Raw genomic sequence first — 27,099 nt, forward strand, 5'->3', positions numbered from 1 at the left:
CCCAGAGCAGAGTAATACAACACAATGATTTACGCTGTATCACGTTACTCCATATTTTTTAAGACATTCAAATCCACGCAAAGTGGCTGTGCGCGGTTCCATCAATATGACTATGAGGAGTACATCGAAGAGTGAATCTAATCAAATGGTGGTCAGACCAAGCACATGGAGTTATCAAAGGAGTGGAGATCTCCATATTGGAGGTCCAGACTTGATCTAGGGTGTGCCCTTTTATATGGGTGGCGTCCCTGACATGCGAAGAGCAATTCATCCCAGAGAGCCGATCGACAAATTCCCTTGAACTAGGGCTTTCTTAATTATCGCTAGGACAATCATTAAAATCCCCGATGAAAATAATCCTGGCATGGTTGATGATGAAGTGAGATATCATTTCTCACAGCGCCTGAGGAAAAGTGGGCATGTTCCCCAGGGGTCTATGAAAAAGGGTGCAAATAAACGATAACTGAGGTGAATCAAATTTTAAAATCAAGAAGTCAATAGCAGGCAGACCAGGGGCTTCTAAACGTGTAAATTGATGATCTTTACTGATAATTGCAGCAACCCCACCTCCAACTTTCCCCGTGGACCGATTAGCTTGAAGGATGTAATAGCCATCCGGAATAGCCGCTAAAATGGGGCACAATCATCAGTCAACCAGGTTTCAGTTAAGAGGAGGATATCAGGATTTTCTGATTGCAGGAGTAGTAAAATTTCAGCTTGGAATTTCACCAAGGATCGGGTGTTTAAATAGTAAACTTTGAGTCCTATAGGTTTCCGACCCATGGAGGGGGAAGAAATGAACCGGGATAACTTCATGGGGGGGAGGGTTCTAGGATTAATTCTGCGAAATCATGTCTTGGTATAAAGATTTCCGCCTGTTCAAGGCTCGGTTTGGTATTCCCGTTAATTTTGTATTTACCCTGCCACAATTTTAAGTCATTAGAGGAATATCTATAAAATTGGGCATAGGGAGTGGCCCCTGGCCGGCCGCAAACGGGCGCTGATGGGCTTGCCTTTGGCGCGCCCGCTGCGCGCGTCCGCTGCGCGTTCGGGAAAGCATTATGTTTTATATCTGCCAAAATACTGCCAAGCTGCCCTCCAACCAACAGGAAGTGATTGTGGTCGGGAGGACAGAGGGAGTGAGCCTGGTGCGTTCCTCCATGCAACCGGCACCAGGCAGCCGTGACGGACTGGAAACGTGGGTACAGGCAAGTAAACAATTTAATTTTAAAAACACGGCTGCAAGAATAAATTGTGCAAAACACGTGATTTACAAAGGCATTGTTCGTTAAGAACAACAACCAGTCTCTTGCGACCAGAGATGGCATAGAGCACAAGGGCCAGAGGACCTTTAATAGGTCTAAGAAGGGACGCGAGACAACGCTTGGTCAATGCCAACTTGGGTACATCGCTAGTAAAGGATTAGGAGGAAGAGGTTAAGCCCAACATGAGGTCATCATTTCCCCAAACCAGATGGGTCACACTCATCCACAATGTTAGACGGACCGGGAGGGTCGGCCGAGGATAAGGGGAGAGGTCTCCGGGGAGAGCCGTCTCCAGCGATTGTACAGACAAGTAACTTCCCCCCCACAGACGTACACCACACAAGGATAAGGTTCAACGATACTTTAGAAGCATTTCTTCAAGTACGGTAAAATGATACAAGGAGGTCTGGACTCCGGGGTCCCCTCGATTCTAGTCTCTGGATTGGGAAAAGGGTAGCGGGACAGTCTTGTTACCAATAGATGAAATAGCTCTCAATCCTCGAGCTCGGCGTTCTAGATGGTCGGGCCGCGGCGGAGCCAGCAGGTCCCGAGATGGATGAAGGAAGCGACGGTCCGCGGCGGAGCCAGCAGGTCCCGATGAAGATGGTAGTTTACAAACGGTCCGCGGCCACGCCAGCAGGTCCCGAGGACGATGAAGGTTACGAAGGTTGCGGCAGCGCCAGCAGGCAGGACGATAGTTCGCAAGGCAGAGCTACGGCAGCGCCAGTAGTCCGTCAAGGATGAGTTCTTCTCTGCGTCTCTCGACTCCAGGATACAACTGCCTTCCTGCCCTGGAGCTGCCTCAGTTATAGGGCTGGTGCCCTTTGATGTCCGGACCCTCGCACTTGGAGGTCGGGGGGTCCGGGATGAGGGAGTCCAGACACCCAGCAGGGGGGTGGAGCCAGCGCCCGGGGAGGTCGGGGGCGAGCGGTACCTGGCGGGGGAGAGCCATCAACACCTCTTTCTCCCATTGACCTGCCAAGTAGTCCGCTCACCTCCTGGGTGGATGGTGGTGCCGGGATGTCTGAGGCCTGGCCAGGCCCAGGGTTAGGGTCGATCGGAGGCCACGCGGCCTCGTGGTGTAGTGTCCAAGATGGCGCCCAGGTTGGGTGCGCGGGCCAGGATCGGGCCCACGAGGTCGATATGTCCAGAGGCAGGGGTCCCGGAGGGGACGGAAAACGTTAAGTGGTGGTGTGTGACACTTGAGGGACCGGGCTCGGGCCTGGTCGGGCAGAGGGGGAGCGGGCCCTTCATGTGGCCTGTCCAACATGCGTCCCCCCCAGCTGAAGGCGGGGAGAGTCACCCATCCTCTTGGGGATTCTCCTCGTCGAGGCGGAAAAAGCATGACAGGCCATCCGCGTTGGGGTGATCTGGCCCAGGCCGATGTTCCACAGTGAAGTCCATCCCTTGTAGGGAGATGGACCAACGTAGTAGTTTTGGGTTCTCCCCCCGCATCTGCATCAGCCACTGCAGGGGTCGATGGTCGGTCTGTACCCGGAAGTGTGTGCCAAAGAGATAGGGCCGGAGCTTTTTGAGGGCCCATACCACGGCGAAGGCCTCCCTCTCGATGGTGCTCCAGCGTTGTTCTCGAGGTAGGAGTCGCCTGCTGATGAAGGCCACTGGCTGATCCAGGCCTTCAGGGTTCACTTGAGACAGGACCGCCCCAATGCCGTGGTCGGAGGCATCCGTCTGGACGACGAATTCCCGGCTGTAGTCGGGGGCCTGGAGCACAGGGGCGGAGCACATGGCGGCCTTCAGTTGTTCGAAGGCTGTTTGACAATCTGGGGTCCAGTTGACCTTCTTTGGTTGATTTTTGGATGTGAGTTCTGTGAGGGGCCCCACTATGCTACCATAGTCCTTCACGAACCGTCGGTAATAGCCCGTGAGTCCCAGGAAGGCGCGTACCTCGGTCTGGGTGATGGGGGGCTGCCAGGACTGGATGGCGGCGATCTTGAGCTGCAGAGGGGCCACCAGGCCGCTTCCCACCTGGTGTCCGAGGTAGGTTACGGACCCCTGACCAATCTGGCATTTGCTGGCCTTGATCGTGAGGCCGGCTCGCTGAAGGGCCTGTAGCACCGCTCGGAGGTGGTGGAGGTGGTCGGACCAGTGGTGGCTGTATACAGCGATGTCGTCTAGGTAGGCGGCGCTGAATCCTTCGAGCCCGGCCAAGACCTGATTAACGAGTCGCTGAAACGTTGCTGGGGCATTCTTCATGCCGAAGGGCATGACCTTGAAATGATAATGGCCGTCAGGAGTGGAAAATGCAGATCGTTCTTGGGCCCGGGGTGTGAGGCCGATCTGCCAGTAGCCCGCCGTCAGGTCGAAAATGCTGAGGTAGCGGGCAGCTCCCATGCGGTCGATTAGTTCGTCTGCCCGGGGGATGGGGTGCGCGTCTGTTCTGGTGACCGCATTCAATCCCCGGTAGTCGACGCAGAACCGGAGTTCCGGTGTGGTGCCGGGAGTGGCTGCTTTGGGGACCAGTACTACTGGGCTGGCCCAGGGGCTGTCTGAGGGCTCAATGACCCCGAGCGTGAGCATTTTGGTTACTTCTTCCTGGATGCAGGCCCGTACCCGATCTGGTACGCGGTACGCCCGGTGACGGATAGGGGGGCTGTCCCCCGTGTCCACGTCGTGCACACACCAGGAGGTGACACCTGGGGTGAGGGAAAACAGGCTGGCGAACTGCAACAGAAGGTCTCGACATTCTAGGCGTTGTTCCAGGGTGAGGGCCTCCGAGAGTCGGACCCCGTCCACGGAGCCGTCTTTCTCCCGAGTCCGTAGGAGGTCAGGGAGGGGTTCGGAGTCTTCTTCGGCTCCATTGTCTGTGGCCATCAGGAGGCTGAGTTCTGAACGCACGAAATGGGGTTTCAGCCTATTAGCGTGGAGGACCCGGAGGGGGTTCCGTGAAGATTCCATGTCGATGAGATAGGTGACAGGGCCCTTGCGCTCGACTACGTTGAAGGGCCCCGTCCACTTGTCTTGCAGGGCGCAGGGTTCGGTGGGGGACATCACCCATACTTGTTGGCCGGGTTCAAATTCGATGGAGGAGGCATTTTGGTCATACCACTTTTTCATGTCCTCTTGACTGGCCTCCAAGTTTGCTTTCGCCAGCTCTCTGAACCGTCGGGTCTGGTTGCGGAGGGTTAGGAGGTATTTGAAGACATCTGGAGGGTTCTTTAGAGGGGGCATCTCCCAGCCTTCCTTGACTAGACTGAGCGGCCCCCGTACCGGGTGTCCATACAAGAGTTCAAACGGGCTGAAGCCGAGGGACTTCTGGGGGACCTCTCGATATGCGAAGAGGAGGCACGGCAGCAGCACATCCCACTGGCGACGGAGGGGCTCTTCCAACCCCCCAATCATCCCTTTGAGCGTGCGGTTGAACCGCTCAACGAGTCCGTTTCCTTGAGGGTGATAGGGGGTCGTGAATCGGTAGGTGACCCCACACTGTTGCCAGAGGGACTTCATATATTTGGAAATAAAGTTCGTGCCTCTGTCGCTGACGACTTCTCGGGGGAAGCCCACCCGGGAGAAGATCCCCATCAGGGCCCGGCCGACTACCGGGGCTGTCACAGTTCGCAGGGGAACAGCCTCGGGGTAGCGGGTGGCGTGGTCCACCAGTACCAGGATGAACCGATGTCCTTGTGCTGTACGGGGGTCCAGGGGCCCCACAATGTCTATCCCGACCCTCTCGAACGGGGTGGTGACCACTGGAAATGGTTGCAGGGGGGCTTTTAGTTTGCGGCCGCTCTTTCCACTGGCTTGGCACGTGGGGCAAGATCGGCAATGCTGGAGTACATCATTCCTCATTTTAGGCCAGAAGAAGTGGGTCACTAGGCGACTGTAAGTTTTATCCTGACCCAGGTGTCCAGCCAGGGGGACATCGTGGGCCAGATTTAGCAAGAAGTCTCTAAAACGGAGGGGCACCACTAGCACTCGGCTGGTCCCCAACTCCGCGATCCTTTGTTCACTGTATAGCAGATCATTGTCCCAATAGATCCAATGTGTTCCGGGGGTATCCCCTGCGCTCTGGGCGAGGGCTTGCTGGCGGAGTCCCTCGAGGGAGGGACAGGTCTTCTGCTCTTGGCGAAACTGCTCCTGTGTGGGCCCCCCCTCTTGATGCCACTGGTCGAGGCCAGCGAGGTCCGGAGGTTGAGCTGGTTCTGGGGGGACGGCACGATCGGTGTCTTCGACTGGAGCGACCGGGGGAGGAGGCGCCGGCCATTCGGGTTCCTCGGGTCGGGGATTGGCACGGGCGGCCATGGACCGGGTGGTGACGCACGCCCAGTCCGGGATGCCTAACATCCCCAGGTGTTCTCTTCGTTCTACGGCTGCCCACGGAGAGCTTTCAAGGTCATTTCCCAGGAGGCAGTCTACGGGGGCATCATCTCGGACCGTCACCTTCAACATGCCGGAGACCCCTCCCCATTCGAAAGGGACGCAGGCCATCCGACACAGACTCTCCGAGTTATCGGCTGAACGGACAGGGCAGAGAATGTTTGGTAGGAACTGTTCTGGGGTCACCAGGTGACAGCGGACGGCTGTTACACTGGCCCCGGTGTCACAGAGGGCTTCGGCCTGGCGTCCATTGATGCTCACCCATTGGCTATACTTCCGGGTGTTAGCGGGTAGGGGGACCCGCGGGACCATGTCTTTCCCCCCTAAGCATGCTAGAGCCATGGCGGCTGGCTCCCATTCTTGATGCTCTTGCTCATATTCTTCCTGCTCCTCGGAAATCTGTTCTTCCCCCAGGGCAGCAGCAGCCACCTGGCGGGGTCTTGGGCTCTGGTACTGTGGGCAATTTGGGTCGTTTGCATAGTGGCCGACTCGTTGGCATCGGTGACACGTGACATTGGCTCTGTATCCCGGTCGTGCCGGGGTGCTGCCCCGGTTGGCCGGGGGGGTGGTGCTGGTAGCGGGGGCGGCCGGAGCGTTGTCTCTTCCTCGTCCTTGGCCCCCTCCTCCTCCTCGGGGACGGTGCTGACCGTGGTTGTTCCGGTTCTGTTCATAGGATCCATTTCGGCCCACTCTGGTGATTTCCCACCGGTCAGCCTCGGCTGCGAGCTGCCGTGGATCAGTCAATTTGCTGTTGAGGAGGTGCTGCCGGAGCTCAATGAAGCAATTGTTTGATAGATGCTCCCACACCATGAGATTGAAGAGTTGTTCGTAAGTTGTGACATTGCTTCCTTTGATCCAGCCCTCGAAGGCTCGGCTAAAATAGTTCACGTAGTCCACCCAAGTTGTACCCGGGATGCGGGTGCAGTCTCGGAACCTCTGACGGTACATCTCGGGTGTGAGCCCATAGCGGGTGAGGAGGGCAGCTTTCATGTGGTCATAGGAGGTCATCAGATGGTCCGGGAGCTGTAGCAGGGCATCGCGGCCCTCATTGAGGAATCTCCCCCATAGACCGGCTCCCCAGTCGCTTCGATCGATCCGGTGGGCGGTCATAGCGATTTCGTAGGCCTTGAACCATTGCTGGATGTCGTCCTCTCGGAAGTATTCTCGAACGACATCCTTGGGGATGTGTACCTTCTTATCTGTTGTCCCTGGGGTGCGGGGTTGCTCGGGCGCCCCTAATTCTTTGTTCTGCTTGCGTAAGTCTATCTCCGCTAATTTGCGCTCGTGTTCATATGCCAGTCTTTTTTCCTCAAGCTCCCTTTGTCTCTGTTTTTCCTCTCTTTCTTCTCGGAGACGTAGATGCTCTAAGCTCAGTTTCTGTTCGGCCAACTTAAGTTCACCATCCATTTTGAGCCGGGCCATTTCTAGTTCATGTAGTCGTGTTCTTTCTCGTTCCTGGATCTCGTCTTGCGAGAGACCCGTTCTTCGCTCCTCGGGGGCCGTAGTGTCTTTTTCTACTGCTGCGATATTTTGGTCCGGGGGTCTGACGGCCCCGGTTTCTGCCCAGGACTCCAGGGCCTGCTTGAAATCGTCTTTGGTACTTAGACCGGTGGTAGCGATACCTAGTTCGATGCAGAATTGTTTTAATTCACGATGGCTGTATTCTTCCAATTTCTCCATCTGAAATTTCTCGGTGGATCCGCTTTCTTTGGTTGTGATTTCGTCGTGGGGTGAGCTACTCTCTGTACGATTATGCGGTGATTCGGATCGCGCCACCAATGTTAGACGGACTGGGAGGGTCGGCCGAGGATAAGGGGAGAGGTCTCCGGGGATAGCCGTCTCCAGCGATCGTACAGACAAGTAACTTCCCCCCCACAGACGTACACCACACAAGGATAAGGTTCAACGATACTTTATAAGCATTTCTTCAAGTACGGTAAAATGATACAAGGAGGTCTGGACTCCGGGGTCCCCTCGATTCTAGTCTCTGGATTGGGAAAAGGGTAGCGGGACAGTCTTGTTACCAATAGATGAAATAGCTCTCAATCCTCGAGCTCGGTGTTCTAGATGGTCGGGCCGCGGCGGAGCCAGCAGGTCCCGAGATGGATGAAGGAAGCGACGGTCCGCGGCGGAGCCAGCAGGTCCCGATGAAGATGGTAGTTTACAAACGGTCCGCGGCCACGCCAGCAGGTCCCGACGACGATGAAGGTTACGAAGGTTGCGGCAGCGCCAGCAGGCAGGACGATAGTTCGCAAGGCAGAGCTACGGCAGCGCCAGTAGTCCGTCAAGGATGAGTTCTTCTCTGCGTCTCTCGACTCCAGGATACAACTGCCTTCCTGCCCTGGAGCTGCCTCAGTTATAGGGCTGGTGCCCTTTGATGTCCGGACCCTCGCACTTGGAGGTCGGGGGGTCCGGGATGAGGGAGTCCAGACACCCAGCAGGGGGGTGGAGCCAGCGCCCGGGGAGGTCGGGGGCGAGCGGTACCTGGCGGGGGAGAGCCATCGACACCTCTTTCTCCCATTGACCTGCCAAGTAGTCCGCTCACCTCCTGGGTGGATGGTGGTGCCGGGATGTCTGAGGCCTGGCCAGGCCCAGGGTTAGGGTCGATCGGAGGCCACGCGGCCTCGTGGTGTAGTGTCCAAGATGGCGCCCAGGTTGGGTGCGCGGGCCAGGATCGGGCCCACGAGGTCGATATGTCCAGAGGCAGGGGTCCCGGAGGGGACGGAAAACGTGAAGTGGTGGTGTGTGACACTTGAGGGACCGGGCTCGGGCCTGGTCGGGCAGAGGGGGAGCGGGCCCTTCATGTGGCCTGTCCAACACACAACCTGACCGCGGCCAGCACCAGGGACCCTGGATCTATCACCCCCCACCGCTACAACTCCGCTGACCTCCTCACACTCAACCCCAGAAGAAACAACAACTGCCCGAGATCGACGCCGAACACCACTGTCAAGGATCCCCCTCGGTAGAGGAGGCTGTTCATCCACAGGAGCAAAGATGAATGTCCCACACACTTCCAGACAACAACGACCCAAGCGAGAAGAGATAACTTCGCTCCAAGTCAGCTGCTACCAGAAAGTGTGGGGGCAATTTTCCCAGGGAGTATACCACTCTCCCCCAGCAAAGTGACGTAGCTGCAGTCTTGATGGCAGGAGATGACTGAAAAATAAATGTACAACAATACTAACCTCACCAGTAGTTTACAGGGCGGATACACAAGTGTTCAACATAACATTCCACTTACCTCACCAGGTGAGTGTTAAGCTAGCAGTCCAGGCGAGAACCAGGAGGTACAGAAGAAAACCTGGGTGACAACTAGCAATGACATCTCCAAGGCAGAATGCACCCAAATCCAGTCCTGCTCATAAACTGAAGACAGAGCAGGACTGGGGCCACCAACGCAGCTGATAACAATGGTATCACTTATAAAGCTAAAGACAAAGTGATACAGAAATTCTCACTTCCAGCGCATAAACTTAAGACAGCGTGGAGTGAGAAACAAACATATAACACAGACAATCCCCACTTCCGGCTCATAAGCTTAAGACAGAGCGGAGTGAGGAAACAAACAACATAGAACACGGACAATAAACACGCCCCGTCCGACTAGAGCAGAGCAGAGTGGGCGTACATGTAACAAGACGTGATAGACCAGCCGCGCTCCACTCGTAAACTCAAGACGGAGTGGAGCGCAAAAAACACACATACACAGAACCCCTACGATCACAACAGTGACCGCGGAGAAATACACCAGAGCTGAATCGCCAGCAAGGAACTGACAACCGAGAGGAGGGCAGACGGGCAGACGGGGAATCAAGGCGGAAGGGGGATCTAGGCACAGGGGAAGGGCGTGCCGAGAAGGAAGGTAGCGGAGCAGGGCGGGAGGAACAAACAACAGGTAGAACCCAGAACAGGAACAGAAATACCGTGACACAAGGGCAAAAACCTCAGGAGCCGGAAAAGAGCACAAACGGGATCGATAGGACAAAGCAGGATCTCAGGACACTACGGGAACCTCACGGAGCAGAACGCTGAGTAGAGGGGGCGTGGTCACTAACCAAACAGTAAGCCAAGCAATGATTCGCGGGTGAGCTTCCCTTTTCAGCTACCTAGGGAGCATCTCCAAATACCATGGCATTACCCTGTAAGAGGTTTAGGGAAGGTCACAAAAGGCTCACAGGGGCAAAAGAAGGTTTGCAGAAATGAGCATTCTACGTAGCCCTGAGGAATCTATATTGAACACTTATGAATGAGGTCAAATCCGACCACCCCTAACAACCACCCACGGCCAGTTCTTTTGGCAAAACTGCCAATAATCCTTCAACAAAAACAGCCCTGCCACGACCACTGAACCCGTGACTGATTGTAGCACCACCGAAGCCCGGACTTGCATAATCCTCAATGTGCGCTCCCTCCACGGACATGTCACTGAAACCTGGGACCTGCTTGACAACCTTTCTCCAGATGTTGCCTTCTTCATGGAAACATGGACCAACGCCACCTCCACCCCCAACATTGCCACTGCCATCCCCAATGGATACAAGATCCAAAGAAAGGACCACCCCCACCACCCAGGAGGAGGCTCGCCATTTCACACAAGAGCACCTCCAGCACGAACGACCCCATCTCCAACACAGGGCACCTCCACTTCCAGATCCAAATCACCCCCAGAACCATGCTGCACAGGAACCTCGTCTACAGGCCCCCTGGGCCTCACGCCTCTTCCACCCCCACCATTGCCGACCTCATCGCACCCCACACCATTGTCTCCATGTACTAAATTCTAATCAGAAATCTGAACTTCCACCTCGACAACCGCAGCGACCCAGACTCCACCACCCTCCTTGCCAACCTCTCAAACCTCGGACTGAAGCAGCTTGTCACCATCCCCACCCACAGTGCCAGACACACCCTTAAACCCATCTTCGCAGGAGAGACAAACCTCCACTTCAGCCACACCACGCAGCCCCTCAACACCACCATCGCACCAAAACCAGCCCGCGCCAACCACACAGGAACTGTAGCAAGGTCAAGGAGGAATACCTCAACCTCACCCTCCTCCCCCCTCCGCCACGACCGACACCAACTCCGCAGCCAAAGAACTACACCGGAGGATCTCCTGCTGCGCTGACAAGCATGCACCACTCCGCCACCTCGTAAAAGAATGCCTCTGAAGGCCGCCTGGTTCACCACCAACCTCCAAGAAGCCAGACGCTCCTGTAGTTGCTTTGAGAAATTCTAGCAGAACAGGAAAACCACCAAAGACCAGAACAACTACAGGAACGCCATGAATGAATACCATAAGTGCATAAGAACAGCCAAGACAGCATGGGTTCAGCATAGTATCTTACGCCAATGACACCCAGCTCATCCTCTCTCTCACGAAGAACCCCAAAGACAACAGACTCCGCTTCCAAGAAGGAATGAAAGACGTCGCAGCCTAGATGAGTGACAGCTGGCTAAAACTGATCTTCGAGCAGACCGAGGTCTGCGTCCTTGGACCCTCCCCCACTGCGTGGGACAGCTTATGGTGGCCTTCTGCCCTTGGAAACCAACCTACCCCGACAGACCACACCTGGAACCTCTGCATCATTATAGACTCCTCCCTCACCATGACCCACCAGACCAATGCCGTTGTCTCCACCTGCTTTAACTCCTCCGCATTCTGAAAAAGACCTTCAAGTGGATCCCCCAAAATGCAGAAAAACTGTCACCTACACACTTATAACCAGCAGACTGGACTAAGGTAACACTCTCTACGCTGGAATCAACAGAACCCCGCTACTTAAGCTCCAAACCATCCAAAACACTGCGTCCTCGGTGCCCCATGACACAAGCCCATGGCCCGGCACCTATGAGACCTCCACTGGCTCACCGTCGAGAAGAGAGTAACCTTCAAGCTACTCATCCACGCCTACAAATCCCTCCACAACATTGGACCCAAATACCTCAACAAGAGAGTCTCCTTCCACGTGCCCAAGAGGAACCCTCGCTCCACCTACCTCGCCCTGGCAGAGACCCCATGCACCCATAGAAACATGGGAGGTGGAAGAGCCTTCCCCTACATCACAACCAAGGCCTGGAACGAGCTCCCAGTCGACATCAGACATTCCCCCACTCTGCGCACCTTCAGGAAGAGCCTCAAGACCTGGAACGAGCTCCCAGTCAACATCAGACGCTCCCCTACACTGCACACCTTCAGGAAGAGCCTCAAGACCTGGAACGAGCTCCCAATCAACATCAGACGTTCCCCGACCCTGCGCACCTTCAGGAAGAGCCTCAAGACCTGGAATGAGCTCTCAGTCAACATCAGACGTTCCCCCACACTGCACACCTTCAGGAAGAGCCTCAAGACCTGGAACGAGCTCCCAGTCAACATCAGACGCTCCCCTACTCTGCACACCTTCAGGAAGAGCCTCAAGACCTGGAACGAGCTCCCTGTGAACATCAGACGTTCCCCCACTCTGCGCACCTCCAGGAAGAGCCTCAAGACCTGGAACGAGCTCCCAGTCAACATCAGACGCTCCCCCACTCTGCACACCTTCAGGAAGAGCCTCAAGACCTGGAACGAGCTCCCTCTCAACATCAGACGCTCCCGACCCTGCACGCCTTCAGGAAGAGCCTCAAGACCTGGAACGAGCTCCCTCTCAACATCAGACGCTCCCGACCCTGCACGCCTTCAGGAAGAGCCTCAAGACCTGGAACGAGCTCCCAGTCGACATCAGACGCTCCCCTACTCTGCACACCTTCAGGAAGAGCCTCAAGACCTGGAACGAGCTCCCAGTCAACATCAGACGCTCCCCCACTCTGCTCGCCTTCAGGAAGAGCCTCAAGACCTGGAACGAGCTCCCAGTCGACATCAGACGCTCCCCTACTCTGCACACCTTCAGGAAGAGCCTCAAGACCTGGAACGAGCTCCCAGTCAACATCAGACGCTCCCCCACTCTGCACACCTTCAGGAAGAGCCTCAAGACCTGGAACGAGCTCCCAGTCGACATCAGACGCTCCCCCACTCTGCACACCTTCAGGAAGAGCCTCAAGACCTGGAACGAGCTCCCAGTCAACATCAGACGCTCCCGACCCTGCACGCCTTCAGGAAGAGCCTCAAGACCTGGAACGAGCTCCCAGTCAACATCAGACGCTCCCCTACTCTGCACACCTTCAGGAAGAGCCTCAAGACCTGGAACGAGCTCCCAGTCAACATCAGACGCTCCCCCACTCTGCACACCTTCAGGAAGAGCCTCAAGACCTGGAACGAGCTCCCAGTCGACATCAGACGCTCCCCCACTCTGCACTCCTTCAGGAAGAGCCTCAAGACCTGGAACGAGCTCCCAGTCAACATCAGACGCTCCCCGACCCTGCACGCCTTCAGGAAGAGCCTCAAGACCTGGAACGAGCTCCCTCTCAACATCAGACGCTCCCGACCCTGCACGCCTTCAGGAAGAGCCTCAAGACCTGGAACGAGCTCCCAGTCGACATCAGACGCTCCCCTACTCTGCACACCTTCAGGAAGAGCCTCAAGACCTGGAACGAGCTCCCTGTGAACATCAGACGTTCCCCCACTCTGCGCACCTCCAGGAAGAGCCTCAAGACCTGGAACGAGCTCCCAGTCAACATCAGACGCTCCCCTACTCTGCACACCTTCAGGAAGAGCCTCAAGACCTGGAACGAGCTCCCTCTCAACATCAGACGCTCCCGACCCTGCACGCCTTCAGGAAGAGCCTCAAGACCTGGAACGAGCTCCCAGTCGACATCAGACGCTCCCCGACCCTGCACACCTCCAGGAAGAGCCTCAAGACCTGGAACGAGCTCCCTGTGAACATCAGACGTTCCCCCACTCTGCACACCTTCAGGAAGAGCCTCAAGACCTGGAACGAGCTCCCTGTGAACATCAGACGTTCCCCCACTCTGCGCACCTCCAGGAAGAGCCTCAAAACCTGGAACGAGCTTCCAATCAACATCAGACATTCCCCCACCCTGCACCCCCTTCAGGAATAGCCTCAAGACCTGAAACGAGCTCCCAGTCAACATCAGATGCTCCCCCACTCTACGCACCTTCAGGAAGAGCCTCAAGACCTGGAACAAGCTCCCTCTCAACATCAGACGCTCCCCGACTCTGCAGCCATTCAGGAAGAGCCTCAAGACCTGGAACGAGCTCCCAGTCAACATCAGACGCACCCCAACCCTGCACCCCTTCATGAAGAGACTCAAGACCTGGAACGAGCTCCCAGTCCACATCAGACGCTCCCCCACTCTGCGCACCTCCAGGAAGAGACTCAAGACCTGGAACGAGCTCCCAGTCAACATCAGTGGCTCCCCCACTCTGCAGCCCTTCAGGAAGAGCCTCAAGACCTGGAACGAGCTCCCAGTCAACATCAGTGGCTCCCCCACTTTGCACCCCTTCAGGAAGAGCCTCAAGAGCTGGAACGAGCTCCCGATCGACATCAGACGCTCCCCCACTCTGCACACCTTCAGGAAGAGCCTCAAGACCTGGAACGAGCTCCCAGTCAACATCAGACGCTCCCCCACTCTGCACACCTTCAAGAAGAGCCTCAAGACCTGGAACGAGCTCCCTGTGAACATCAGACGTTCCCCCACTCTGCACACCTTCAGGAAGAGCCTCAAGACCTGGAACGAGCTCCCAGTCAACATCAGACGCTCCCCTGCTCTGCACACCTTCAGGAAGAGTCTCAAGACCTGGAACGAGCTCCCAGTCGACATCAGATGCTCCCCTACTCAGCTCACCTTCAGGGAGAGCCTCAAGACCTGGAACGAGCTCCCAGTCGACATCAGACGCTCCCCTGCTCTGCACACCTTCAGGAAGAGCCTCAAGACCTGGAACGAGCTCCCAGTCCACATCAGACGCTCCCCCACTCTGCGCACCTTCGGGAAGAGCCTCAAGACCTGGAACGAGCTCCCAGTCGACATCAGACGCTCCCCCACTCTGCACACCTTCAGGAAGACCCTCAAGACCTGGAACGAGCTCCCAGTCGACATCAGACGCTCCCGACCCTGCACGCCTTCAGGAAGAGCCTCAAGACCTGGAACGAGCTCTCGATCGACATCAGACGCTGCCCGACCCTGCACACCTCCAGGAAGAGCCTCAAGACCTGGAACGAGCTCCTTGTGAACATCAGACGTTCCCCCACTCTGCGCACCTCCAGGAAGAGCCTAAAAACCTGGAACGAGCTCCCAATCAACATCAGACGTTCCCCCACCCTGCACCCCCTTCAGGAACAGCCTCAAGACCTGAAACGAGCTCCCAGTCAACATCAGGCGCTCCCCCACTCTGCACCCCCTTCAGGAACAGCCTCAAGACCTGAAACGAGCTCCCAGTCACCATCAGACGTTCCCCCACTCTGCACACCTTCAGGAAGACCCTCAAGACCTGGAACGAGCTCCCAGTCGACATCAGACGCCCCCCCACTCTGCACACCTTCAGGAAGAGCTTCAAGACCTGGAACGAGCTCCCAGTCAACATCAGACGCTCCCCCACGCTGCACACCTTCAGGAAGAGCCTCAAGACCTGGAACAAGCTCCCAGTCAACATCAGACGTTCCTCCACTCTGCACACCTTCAGGAAGAGCCTCAAGACCTGGAACAAGCTCCCAGTCCACATCAGACGTTCCTCCACTCTGCACACCTTCAGGAAGAGCCTCAAGACCTGGAACAAGCTCCCAGTCCACATCAGACGTTCCTCCACTCTGCGCACCTTCATGAAGAGCCTCAAGACCTGGAACGAGCTCCCAGTCAACATCAGACGCTCCCCCACTCTGCACACTTTTAGGAAGAGCCTCAAGACCTGGAACGAGCTCCCAATCAACATCAGACGTTCCCCCACTCTGCGCACCTTCAGGAAGAGACTCAGGGACTGGAACGAGCTCTCAGTCGACATCAGACGCTCCCCGACCCTGCACACCTTCAGGAAGAGCCTCAAGACCTGGAACGAGCTCCCAGTCAACATCAGACGCTCCCCCACTCTGCGCACCTCCAGGAAGAGCCTCAAGACCTGGAACGAGCTCCCAGTCAACATCAGACACCCCCCCCCCCACTCTGGGCACCTTCAGGAAGAGCCTCAAGACCTGGAACGAGCTCCCAGTCGACATCAGACATTCCCCCCACTCTGGGCACCTTCAGGAAGAGCCTTAAGACCTGGCTCTTCGACTCTTCCAGACCTGCTCCCCCCCAACCACCCCCACTCCCTCCCCCCCCCAGCACCTTGAGACCCTCACGGATGAGTAGCACGCTTTACAAACCCCTGATTGATTGATTGATTGATTGATTGAACCCCACCTCTGTTGCCCCTTTGAGATGGATATAGAGTAGCAGCTATACCCATCTTGGAAAGGGAGAAATGGCCCCTCGTCTCCACTCCACCTTGAGGTTCTTGTTCATTCCTTGTTTATCTCATGGCCCATTTTGCGGCAGGTAGATGGGGCAGGGTCTGCTCACAGACAACTGCACCATCAGCATCTACCAACCACCCCACTGGGGTCCACTCCAGGCCTCCAGCTGAGAGGGCACACGTGAGGGGCAGGTGTGTGACACCTTAAAGGAAGAGAAGGCATAGGACAGGGTGCTGATGACCCCTGTGTGCACCGGGACACTGGGAAGAGGTTGAGCATTGTCTTAAAACTTACTGACAATCACAGGGCAACGCAAAAGAGAACCAGCCCACTCGATGGTCTGAGCGACCAATGAGCAAAGACTTTACATCTAGCAATGGTCCAGACTTCTGCACCAGGAGATTTTAAAGATTCTACGCACATTTGGGACCCTACAATTACAGCAGTTGTTGCATTATTAGTAATTTAGTAACATCAGAGACCCAGTATTATCAGTAACCCTGTAATGTGAGTGACTCTGTATTATTAGTAGCTCGTTAACATAAATGACCCAGTATTATTTGTAGCTCAGTATCTTCAGTGACCCAGAACTATTTGTGGCTCAGTATTTTCAGTGACATAGTTTTATTTGTAGCTCAGTATCATCAGTGACCCAGTATTATTTGTAGCTCAGTATCATCCGTGACCCAGTATTGTTTGTGGCTCAGTATTTTCAGTGACACAGTTTTATTTGTAGCTCAGTATCATCAGTGACCCAGTATTATTTGTAGCTCAGGATCATCAGTGACCCAGTATTATTTGTAGCTCAGTATCATCAGTGGCCCAGTATTATTTGTAGCTCAGTATCATCAGTGGCACAGTTTTATTTGTAGCTCAGGATCATCAGTGACCCAGTATTATTTGTAGCTCAGTATCATCAGTGACCCAGTATTGTTTGTGGCTCAGTATTTTCAGTGACACAGTTTTATTTGTAGCTCAGGATCATCAGTGACCCAGTATTGTTTGTAGCTCAGTGACTTCAGTGACCCAGTTTTATTTGTAGCTCAGGATCATCAGTGACCCAGTATTATTTGTAGCTCAGTATCATCAGTGACCCAGTATTGTTTGTGGCTCAGTATTTTCAGTGGCACAGTTTTATTTGTAGCTCAGTGTCTTCAGTGACCCAGTATTATTTGAAACAAACGAGAGCGCTGTGCCTCACAGCTAAGGCCTGCACAGTACCCTACATCTGTATGGAGGGCTCTTCTGCCCCCTGCTGGATGTTCTGCGCACTGCGCTGTGCCACGGGGTCCTGGGCCTATGCAGTGCCTGTTCTCCCTGCAGGACAGCATGAGGTTTCCATGCACCCACCAGAGGGCTTCAATCACCTATGTCCGAGCCAGGCTATATGCTGCCTGTTGCCACAGTGCTCTAACCAAGCGGCAGAAAGTGGTGCAAAGGTGGTTCTTCGCCCACAGGATATTCCGTACTCACCACTGCAAGGGCCACAGAAACCAGTCAACGTCAAGAAGGAAATAGTGGTCAGTTCCCTCCCACACAGCCCAGACTCCAGCCTCATCATCACAGTTCTGGCTGCCTCTGCACCCTATCTGCACCACCTAGGGCTGTCGCAGGGTTTCCGTTCTCTCACAGAACTGTGCTCAGAGACCTAGAACCTGGGTGAGTCAGGGTGACCCAAAACTCACCTATGTTTCAGAAATCCCCTTACCAGGCTAGCTACAGTATCTCATCGGCAGTAAATACTTCCCGATGTCTTAGACAATCCAGAACATGAACTTAGAATACCTCAGGTATCGTGGAACACATGAACACTCTTTCGTTATATTATCATTCCAAACCGAAACTGGGAGGCAATGAGAACACGTGCAAGTTTGAAATGTTTATTTTTTCAATGCAACATTCTCAAACGCAGTATCTTGTATAATACCAACATACATATTATAAAAATCAGAGTCAGCAGCATAGTCACTAATCCATAATAAGCAAACTGTGATAACATGTTATGATGCAAAATCTATAGAATTCTGTATCACCTATATTTCGCGCACCCTAATTAGCATATTATATTATATCTAAGAAGGTCTCATTTGGGCTTTAGCTGGGCGAACCCATACCTCAAATTCTCAGTAGTAGGAGATCACATCAACAGCTACCAGCTCTCAGCATGTCCAGCATCAAGTGTGTTTAGAATTTCCTGTAACTGTATCTTGAACTCACGTAAAGCCCAAAGTTGGCACAAACATTATTTGTGTTATGACTAACGTAGTGTGAGGATCAGGCCTACAATAACCTTGTGTTAGAGTGTGCAGCTCTCAGTGTGCAGACAGTTGTTCCAAATGTTCCAGGCACGACTGATATCAGTGCAATAATATATTATTCTGAAGTAAATCAAATCCTTCTTCTAGGTTAAAAGCTGTAATAACAAGTAGGTGTCGTGTGCAAACCGAAGCAGAAAGAAAAGATGGCGTTTAAACTTTTAACAAGCACATGCTAACTTAACACAACCTTTGGGAACGTAATAACCATATGACAGGGCTGTATTACTCAAAGGGCCCCAGGGGTGCAACAGGCATTTATTCCTGCATTGCACCCCCCTGGGACACTTTGGTATTACAGAAGGGGCCGAAGATGCTTGTAAGACCGCTTCTGTAATTCCTATAGCACTGGGGCACATAAAGCGCCAGCGCTATCTTCAGGGGCCGTTCCCTTATTCGCATGGGGGCGTGGCCCAATGCAAATGAGAGAATCCCTTTGCCTCTGCACCCGTGCCGTATTATATGGGGATAGTCAATTACTGCAGTCGGTTCTTGAAGTACTTCACCACCCGCACTCACAAAAGCTCCCTTAGCGAGGGCAGGGGAATCACCTCACACCTCCCGAAGAGACTACAGGTAGTACAAAACTCAATTTCAAGAGTCATCCTCAACTCCCCAGACAGACCCACATCACACCTCCCGAAGAAACTACAGGCAATACAAAACTCCGCTGCAAGACTCATCATCGACTCCCCAGACACACCCACATCACACCTCCGAAAGTGACTACAGGCAGTACAAAACTCAGCTGCAAGACTCATCCTCGGCTCCCCAGACAGACCCACATCACACCTCCGGAAGAGACTACAGGCCGTACAAAACTCAGCTGCAAGACTCATTCTCGACTCCCCAGACAGACCCACATCACACCTCCTGAAGAGAATTCAGGCCATACAAAACTCAGCTGCAAGAGTCATCCTCGACTCCCCAGATAGACCAACATCACACCTCCCGAAGAGACTACAGGCCGTATAAAACTCAGCTGCAAGACTCATCCTCGACTCCCCAGACAGACCCACATCACACCTCCGGAAGAGACCACAGGCAATACAAAACTCAGCTGCAAGACTCATCCTCAACTCCCCAGACAGACCCACATCACACCTCCGGAAGAGACTACAGGCAGTACAAAACTCAGCTGCAAGACTCATCCTCGACTCCCCAGACAGACCCACATCACACATCCCGAAGAGACTACAGGCCGTACAAAACTCAGCTGCAAGACTTATCCTCGACTCCCCAGACAGACCCACATCACACCTCCCGAAGAGACTACAGGCAATACAAAACTCAGCTGCAAGACTCATCCTCGGCTCCCCAGACAGACCCACATCACACCTCCTGAAGAGACTACAGGCAATACAAAACTCAGCTGCAAGACTCATCCTCTGCTCCCCAGACAGACCCACATCACACCTCCGGAAGAGACTACAGGCTGTACAAAACTCAGCTGCAAGACTCATCCTAGACTCCCCAGACAGACCCACATCACACCTCCCGAAGAGACTACAGGCAATACAAAACTCAGCTGCAAGACTCATCCTCGGCTCCCCAGACAGACCCACATCACACCTCCGGAAGAGACTACAGGCAATACAAAACTTAGCTGCAAGACTCATCCTCAACTCCCCAGACAGACCCACATCACACCTCCGGAAGAGACTACAGGCCGTACAAAACTCAGCTGCAAGACTCATCCTCGACTCCCCAGACAGACCCACATCACACCTCCGGAAGAGACTACAGGCCGTACAAAACTCAGCTGCAAGACTCATCCTCGACTCCCCAGACAGTCCCACATCACACCTCCCAACATGACTACAGGCAACACAAAACTCAACTGCAAGACTCATCCTCGGCTCCCCAGACAGACCCACATCACACCTCCCGAAGAGACTACAGGCAATACAAAACTCAGCTGCAAGACTCATCCTCGGCTCCCCAGACAGACCCACATCACACCTCCGGAAGAGAGTACAGGCAATACAAAACTCAGCTGCAAGACTCATCCTCCACTCCCCAGACAGACCGACATCACACCTCCGGAAGAGACTACAGGCCGTACAAAACTCAGCTGCAAGACTCATCCTCCACTCCCCAGACAGACCCACATCACACCTCCCGAAGAGACTACAGGCAGTACAAAACTCAGCTGCAAGACTCATCCTCGGCTCCCCAGACAGACCCACATCACACCTCCCGAAGAGACTACAGGCAATACAAAACTCAGCTGCAAGACTCATCCTCGGCTCCCCAGAGAGACCCACATCACACCTCCGGAAGAGACTACAGGCAATACAAAACTTAGTTGCAAGACTCATCCTCAACTCCCCAGACAGACCCACATCACACCTACCGAAGAGACTACAGGCCGTACAAAACTCAGCTGCATCACTCATCCTCGACGACTCCCCAGACAGACCCACATCACACCTCCCGAAGAGACTACAGCCCGTACAAAACTCAGCTGCAAGACTCATCCTCCACTCCCCAGACAGACCCACATCACACCTCCCGAAGAGACTACAGGCAATACAAAACTCAGCTGCAAGACTCATCCTCAACTCCCCAGACAGACCGACATCACACCTCCGGAAGAGACTACAGGCCGTACAAAACTCAGCTGCAAGACTCATCCTCCACTCCCCAGACAGACCCACATCACACCTCCCGAAGAGACTACAGGCAGTACAAAACTCAGCTGCAAGACTCATCCTCGGCTCCCCAGACAGACCCACATCACACCTCCCGAAGAGACTACAGGCAATACAAAACTCAGCTGCAAGACTCATCCTCGGCTCCCCAGAGAGACCCACATCACACCTCCGGAAGAGACTACAGGCAATACAAAACTTAGTTGCAAGACTCATCCTCAACTCCCCAGACAGACCCACATCACACCTCCCGAAGAGACTACAGGCCGTACAAAACTCAGCTGCATCACTCATCCTCAACGACTCCCCAGACAGACCCACATCACACCTCCCGAAGAGACTACAGGCCGTACAAAACTCAGCTGCAAGACTCATCCTCGACTCCCCAGACAGACCCACATCACACATCCCGAAGAGACTACAGGCCGTACAAAACTCAGCTGCAACACTCATCCTCGACTCCCCAGACAGACCCACATCACACCTCCCAAAGAGACTACAGGCCGTACAAAACTCAGCTGCAATACTCATCCTCGACTCCCCAGACAGACCCACATCACACCTCCCGAAGAGACTACAGGCCGTACAAAACTCAGCTGCAAGACTCATCCTCGGCTCCCCAGACAGACCCACATCACACCTCCGGAAGAGACTACAGGCCGTACAAAACTCAGCTGCAAGACTCATCCTCGACTCCCCAGACAGACCCGCATCACACCTCCCGAAGAGACTACAGGCCGTACAAAACTCAGCTGCAACACTCATCCTCGACTCCCCAGACAGACCCACATCACACCTCCCGAAGAGACTACAGGCCGTACAAAACTCAGCTGCAAGACTCATCCTCGACTTCCCAGACAGACCCACATCACACATCCCGAAGAGACTACAGGCCGTACAAAACTCAGCTGCAACACTCATCCTCGACTCAACAGACAGACCCACATCACACCTCCCGAAGAGACTACAGGCCGTATAAAACTCAGCTGCAACACTCATCCTCGACTCCCCAGACAGACCCACATCACACCTCCCGAAGAGACTACAGGCCGTACAAAACTCAGCTGCAACACTCATCCTCGACTCCCCAGACAGACCCACATCACACCTCCCGAAGAGACTACAGGCCGTACAAAACTCAGCTGCAAGACTCATCCTCGACTCCCCAGACAGACCCACATCACACATCCCGAAGAGACTACAGGCCGTACAAAACTCAGCTGCAACACTCATCCTCGACTCCCCAGACAGACCCACATCACACCTCCCGAAGAGACTACAGGCCGTACAAAACTCAGCTGCAACACTCATCCTCGACTCCCCAGACAGACCCACATCACACCTCCCGAAGAGACTACAGGCCGTACAAAACTCAGCTGCAAGACTCATCCTCGGCTCCCCAGACAGACCCACATCACACCTCCGGAAGAGACTACAGGCCGTACAAAACTCAGCTGCAAGACTCATCCTCGACTCCCCAGATAGACCCACATCACACCCCATCTCAGGAAGCTACACTGGTCCAGAAGAGATCCCTGTTCAAGATGCTGAACCAGCTGCAACACTCATCCTCGACTCCCCAGACAGACCCACATCACACCTCCCGAAGAGACTACAGGCCGTACAAAACTCAGCTGCAAGACTCATCCTCGGCTCCCCAGACAGACCCACATCACACCTCCGGAAGAGACTACAGGCCGTACAAAACTCAGCTGCAAGACTCATCCTCGACTCCCCAGACAGACCCGCATCACACCTCCCGAAGAGACTACAGGCCGTACAAAACTCAGCTGCAACACTCATCCTCGACTCCCCAGACAGACCCACATCACACCTCCCGAAGAGACTACAGGCCGTACAAAACTCAGCTGCAAGACTCATCCTCGACTTCCCAGACAGACCCACATCACACATCCCGAAGAGACTACAGGCCGTACAAAACTCAGCTGCAACACTCATCCTCGACTCAACAGACAGACCCACATCACACCTCCCGAAGAGACTACAGGCCGTATAAAACTCAGCTGCAACACTCATCCTCGACTCCCCAGACAGACCCACATCACACCTCCCGAAGAGACTACAGGCCGTACAAAACTCAGCTGCAACACTCATCCTCGACTCCCCAGACAGACCCACATCACACCTCCCGAAGAGACTACAGGCCGTACAAAACTCAGCTGCAAAACTCATCCTCGACTCCCCAGACAGACCCACATCACACATCCCGAAGAGACTACAGGCCGTACAAAACTCAGCTGCAACACTCATCCTCGACTCCCCAGACAGACCCACATCACACCTCCCGAAGAGACTACAGGCCGTACAAAACTCAGCTGCAACACTCATCCTCGACTCCCCAGACAGACCCACATCACACCTCCCGAAGAGACTACAGGCCGTACAAAACTCAGCTGCAAGACTCATCCTCGGCTCCCCAGACAGACCCACATCACACCTCCGGAAGAGACTACAGGCCGTACAAAACTCAGCTGCAAGACTCATCCTCGACTCCCCAGATAGACCCACATCACACCCCATCTCAGGAAGCTACACTGGCTCCTGATCCAGAAGAGATCCCTGTTCAAGATGCTGAACCAGCTGCAACACTCATCCTCGACTCCCCAGACAGACCCACATCACACCTCCCGAAGAGACTACAGGCCGTACAAAACTCAGCTGCAAGACTCATCCTCGGCTCCCCAGACAGACCCACATCACACCTCCCGAAGAGACTACAGGCCGTACAAAACTCAGCTGCATCACTCATCCTCGACGACTCCCCAGACAGACCCACATCACACCTCCCGAAGAGACTACAGGCCGTACAAAACTCAGCTGCAAGACTCATCCTCGACTCCCCAGACAGACCCACATCACACATCCCGAAGAGACTACAGGCCGTACAAAACTCAGCTGCAACACTCATCCTCGACTCCCCAGACAGACCCACATCACACCTCCCAAAGAGACTACAGGCCGTACAAAACTCAGCTGCAATACTCATCCTCGACTCCCCAGACAGACCCACATCACACCTCCCGAAGAGACTACAGGCCGTACAAAACTCAGCTGCAAGACTCATCCTCGGCTCCCCAGACAGACCCACATCACACCTCCGGAAGAGACTACAGGCCGTACAAAACTCAGCTGCAAGACTCATCCTCGACTCCCCAGACAGACCCGCATCACATCTCCCGAAGAGACTACAGGCCGTACAAAACTCAGCTGCAACACTCATCCTCGACTCCCCAGACAGACCCACATCACACCTCCCTAAGAGACTACAGGGCGTACAAAACTCAGCTGCAAGACTCATCCTCGACTTCCCAGACAGACCCACATCACACATCCCGAAGAGACTACAGGCCGTACAAAACTCAGCTGCAACACTCATCCTCGACTCAACAGACAGACCCACATCACACCTCCCGAAGAGACTACAGGCCGTATAAAACTCAGCTGCAACACTCATCCTCGACTCCCCAGACAGACCCACATCACACCTCCCGAAGAGACTACAGGCCGTACAAAACTCAGCTGCAACACTCATCCTCGACTCCCCAGACAGACCCACATCACACCTCCCGAAGAGACTACAGGCCGTACAAAACTCAGCTGCAAGACTCATCCTCGACTCCCCAGACAGACCCACATCACACATCCCGAAGAGACTACAGGCCGTACAAAACTCAGCTGCAACACTCATCCTCGACTCCCCAGACAGACCCACATCACACCTCCCGAAGAGACTACAGGCCGTACAAAACTCAGCTGCAACACTCATCCTCGACTCCCCAGACAGACCCACATCACACCTCCCGAAGAGACTACAGGCCGTACAAAACTCAGCTGCAAGACTCATCCTCGGCTCCCCAGACAGACCCACATCACACCTCCGGAAGAGACTACAGGCCGTACAAAACTCAGCTGCAAGACTCATCCTCGACTCCCCAGATAGACCCACATCACACCCCATCTCAGGAAGCTACACTGGCTCCTGATCCAGAAGAGATCCCTGTTCAAGATGCTGAACCACGCATGCAACGCTCTGCACAACGAAACATCCGCTTACATCCACAAACGAATGACCTTCCACCAACTGACCAAACACCTGCCTCCCTCTGCCTCGAAGGCCCCCCACAGATCTACTGAGCCAACAACCTAGGACGCTCCTTCTCACACTTGGAGGCCAAAGCTTGGATCGACCTTCTGCTGCACCTCAGAACCACCTCACTGCTCCGGCAATTCAGGAAAGAACGCAAGACCTGGCTGTTCAAATGAACAGATAACTACCAAGCAGAACCAAACCTCAGCACCTTGAGACCCGCACGGGTCATTTGCAGCGCTTTATAATCCTTGATTGGTTGACAGTTCTCAGTTACTCTCTTTCTGGTTTTGCCTTAGACCCTTCGCAATCCATACCCTGCCTGGTTGTGGGAGGGGCCTGGCAGAGACAGGCTGACAGCTGTGTCATTACTGATCGAAACCAGCAGAGACTTGATGTGAACGGGCTGCCACTGTCAAACCAGGGAACAAGCCCCCCCTCCAGCCACATCTGCATGTCCTAGAATCATATTTATTCTCCTTTTGTGGCATTTTGAATATTGTTCTCGTTTGAGTTGAGTTGTACAGATGTTGATGTGTCCTTCTGATGACAGGTTCCTGTGGTAATTAGCTAATCTGTTCTTTCTCTCTCCCCAGACTCTGTACCAGCCCTGCCAGACCCTGGGTCAAAGGTGACCGATGGAGACCCCAAAGAGAAACATCATAACACCCCTAAGGGACTTGATCAAGTGTAGCCCGTCCCGCGAAGGGGGCTCCCACCCAGGGACTTGTCACTAGGAAGGGATTGTTCTGAGTGTTAGTGGAACAGGTCTGTTTAGGGGTGCACTGGGGAGTCTGGGGGAGGGGCCTGAGAGGGTACCTGGAAGGAATGACGTCATCACTGTGTATAAAGCTTTACTAGCGATGATGTGGGTGGGTTTCTTGTTTGGGTGGGAAGACTTTAGCATGGAGCAGTCCTCCTGGAAGCTTCTAGAACCTGACCTTACAGCATGGAAAAAGCGTTCACAGGCGTGTTCACGATAATTTCATCCATGTAGCTCTATTCGCATGCAGCAGAAGCGAGGCTTGAGCAGCAGTGAACTCCAGTACTGGTGCTTGTGTACTCCGCCTGTCGCTTCTTTACCTGTTCTGAGCATCAGTACTAGATCTTATGAACTTCAACAGTCGCTTGTTTGCCTGTTTTCCGTGCATCAGTACTTGTCCATTTGAACTTCACCTGTTGTTTCTTTACCTGTTCCGTGCATCAGTACTGGTTCGTTTTCACCTCACCTAACGCTTCTTTTCCTGCTCCGAGCAAAAGTACTGGTTCTTTGGAACTCCACCCGTCACTTCTTTACCTGCTCCGAGCATCGGTCCTGGCTCTTTGGAACTTCACCTGTTGCCTCTTTACCAATTCTGAGCATCAGTGCTGGTTCTGTGAACTTCACCTGTCGCTTGTTTGCCTGTTCTGAGCATCAGTACTGCTTCTGTGCACTTCACCTGTCGCTTCTTTACCTATTCCAAGCATCAGTACTGGTTCTGTGAACTTCACCTGTCGCTTCTTTACCTGTAGCAAGCATCAGTACTGTTTCTTGTGAACTTCACCTGTCGTTTCTTTACCTGTTCTGTGCATCAGTACTTGTTTGTTTGAACTTCACCTGTTGCTTCTGTACCTGTTTTGAGCATCAGTACTGGTTCTGTGCACTTCACCTGTCGCTTCTTTACCTGTTCCAAGCATCAGTACTGGTTCTGTGAACTTCACCTGTCGCTTCTTTGTCTGTTCTGTGCATCAGTACTGTTTCTTGTGAACTTCACCTGTTGCTCCTTTACCTGTTCCCAGCATCAGTACTTGTTTGTTTGAACTTCACCTGTCGCTTCTTTACCTGTTCCAAGCATCAGTACTGGTTCTGTGAACTTCACCTGTCGCTTCTTTGTCTGTCTGTGCATCAGTACTGTTTCTTGTGAACTTCAACTGTTGCTTCTTTACCTGTTCTGAGCATCAGTACTGGTTCTGTGAACTTCACCTGTCGCTTCTTTACCGGTTCCAAGCATTGGTACTGGTTCTATGAACTTCACCTGTCACTTCTTTACCTGTTCTGAGCATCAGTACTGTTTCTGTGAACTTCACCTGTCGTTT

The 27,099-nt window shown here is 54.0% G+C and overlaps 1 protein-coding gene across 1 annotated transcript in view; it reads left to right on the plus strand.

The window, feature by feature from the left end:
• The window catches only part of LOC147669081 (uncharacterized), a 198,223-nt gene extending 171,994 nt beyond the window's left edge, over positions 1-26,229 (plus strand). The window contains exon 7 of the mRNA XM_086948245.1: positions 25,620-26,229. Within this exon, the coding sequence (XP_086804371.1) occupies positions 25,620-25,717 (98 nt within the window). The 3' untranslated portion in view covers positions 25,718-26,229. The remainder of the gene's footprint in view (positions 1-25,619) is intronic.
• The last annotated feature ends 870 nt before the right edge of the window (positions 26,230-27,099 follow it).

This window comes from Lissotriton vulgaris, unplaced genomic scaffold (genome assembly GCF_964263255.1).
Source record: "Lissotriton vulgaris unplaced genomic scaffold, aLisVul1.2 SCAFFOLD_227, whole genome shotgun sequence".
NCBI lineage: Eukaryota > Metazoa > Chordata > Amphibia > Caudata > Salamandridae > Lissotriton > Lissotriton vulgaris.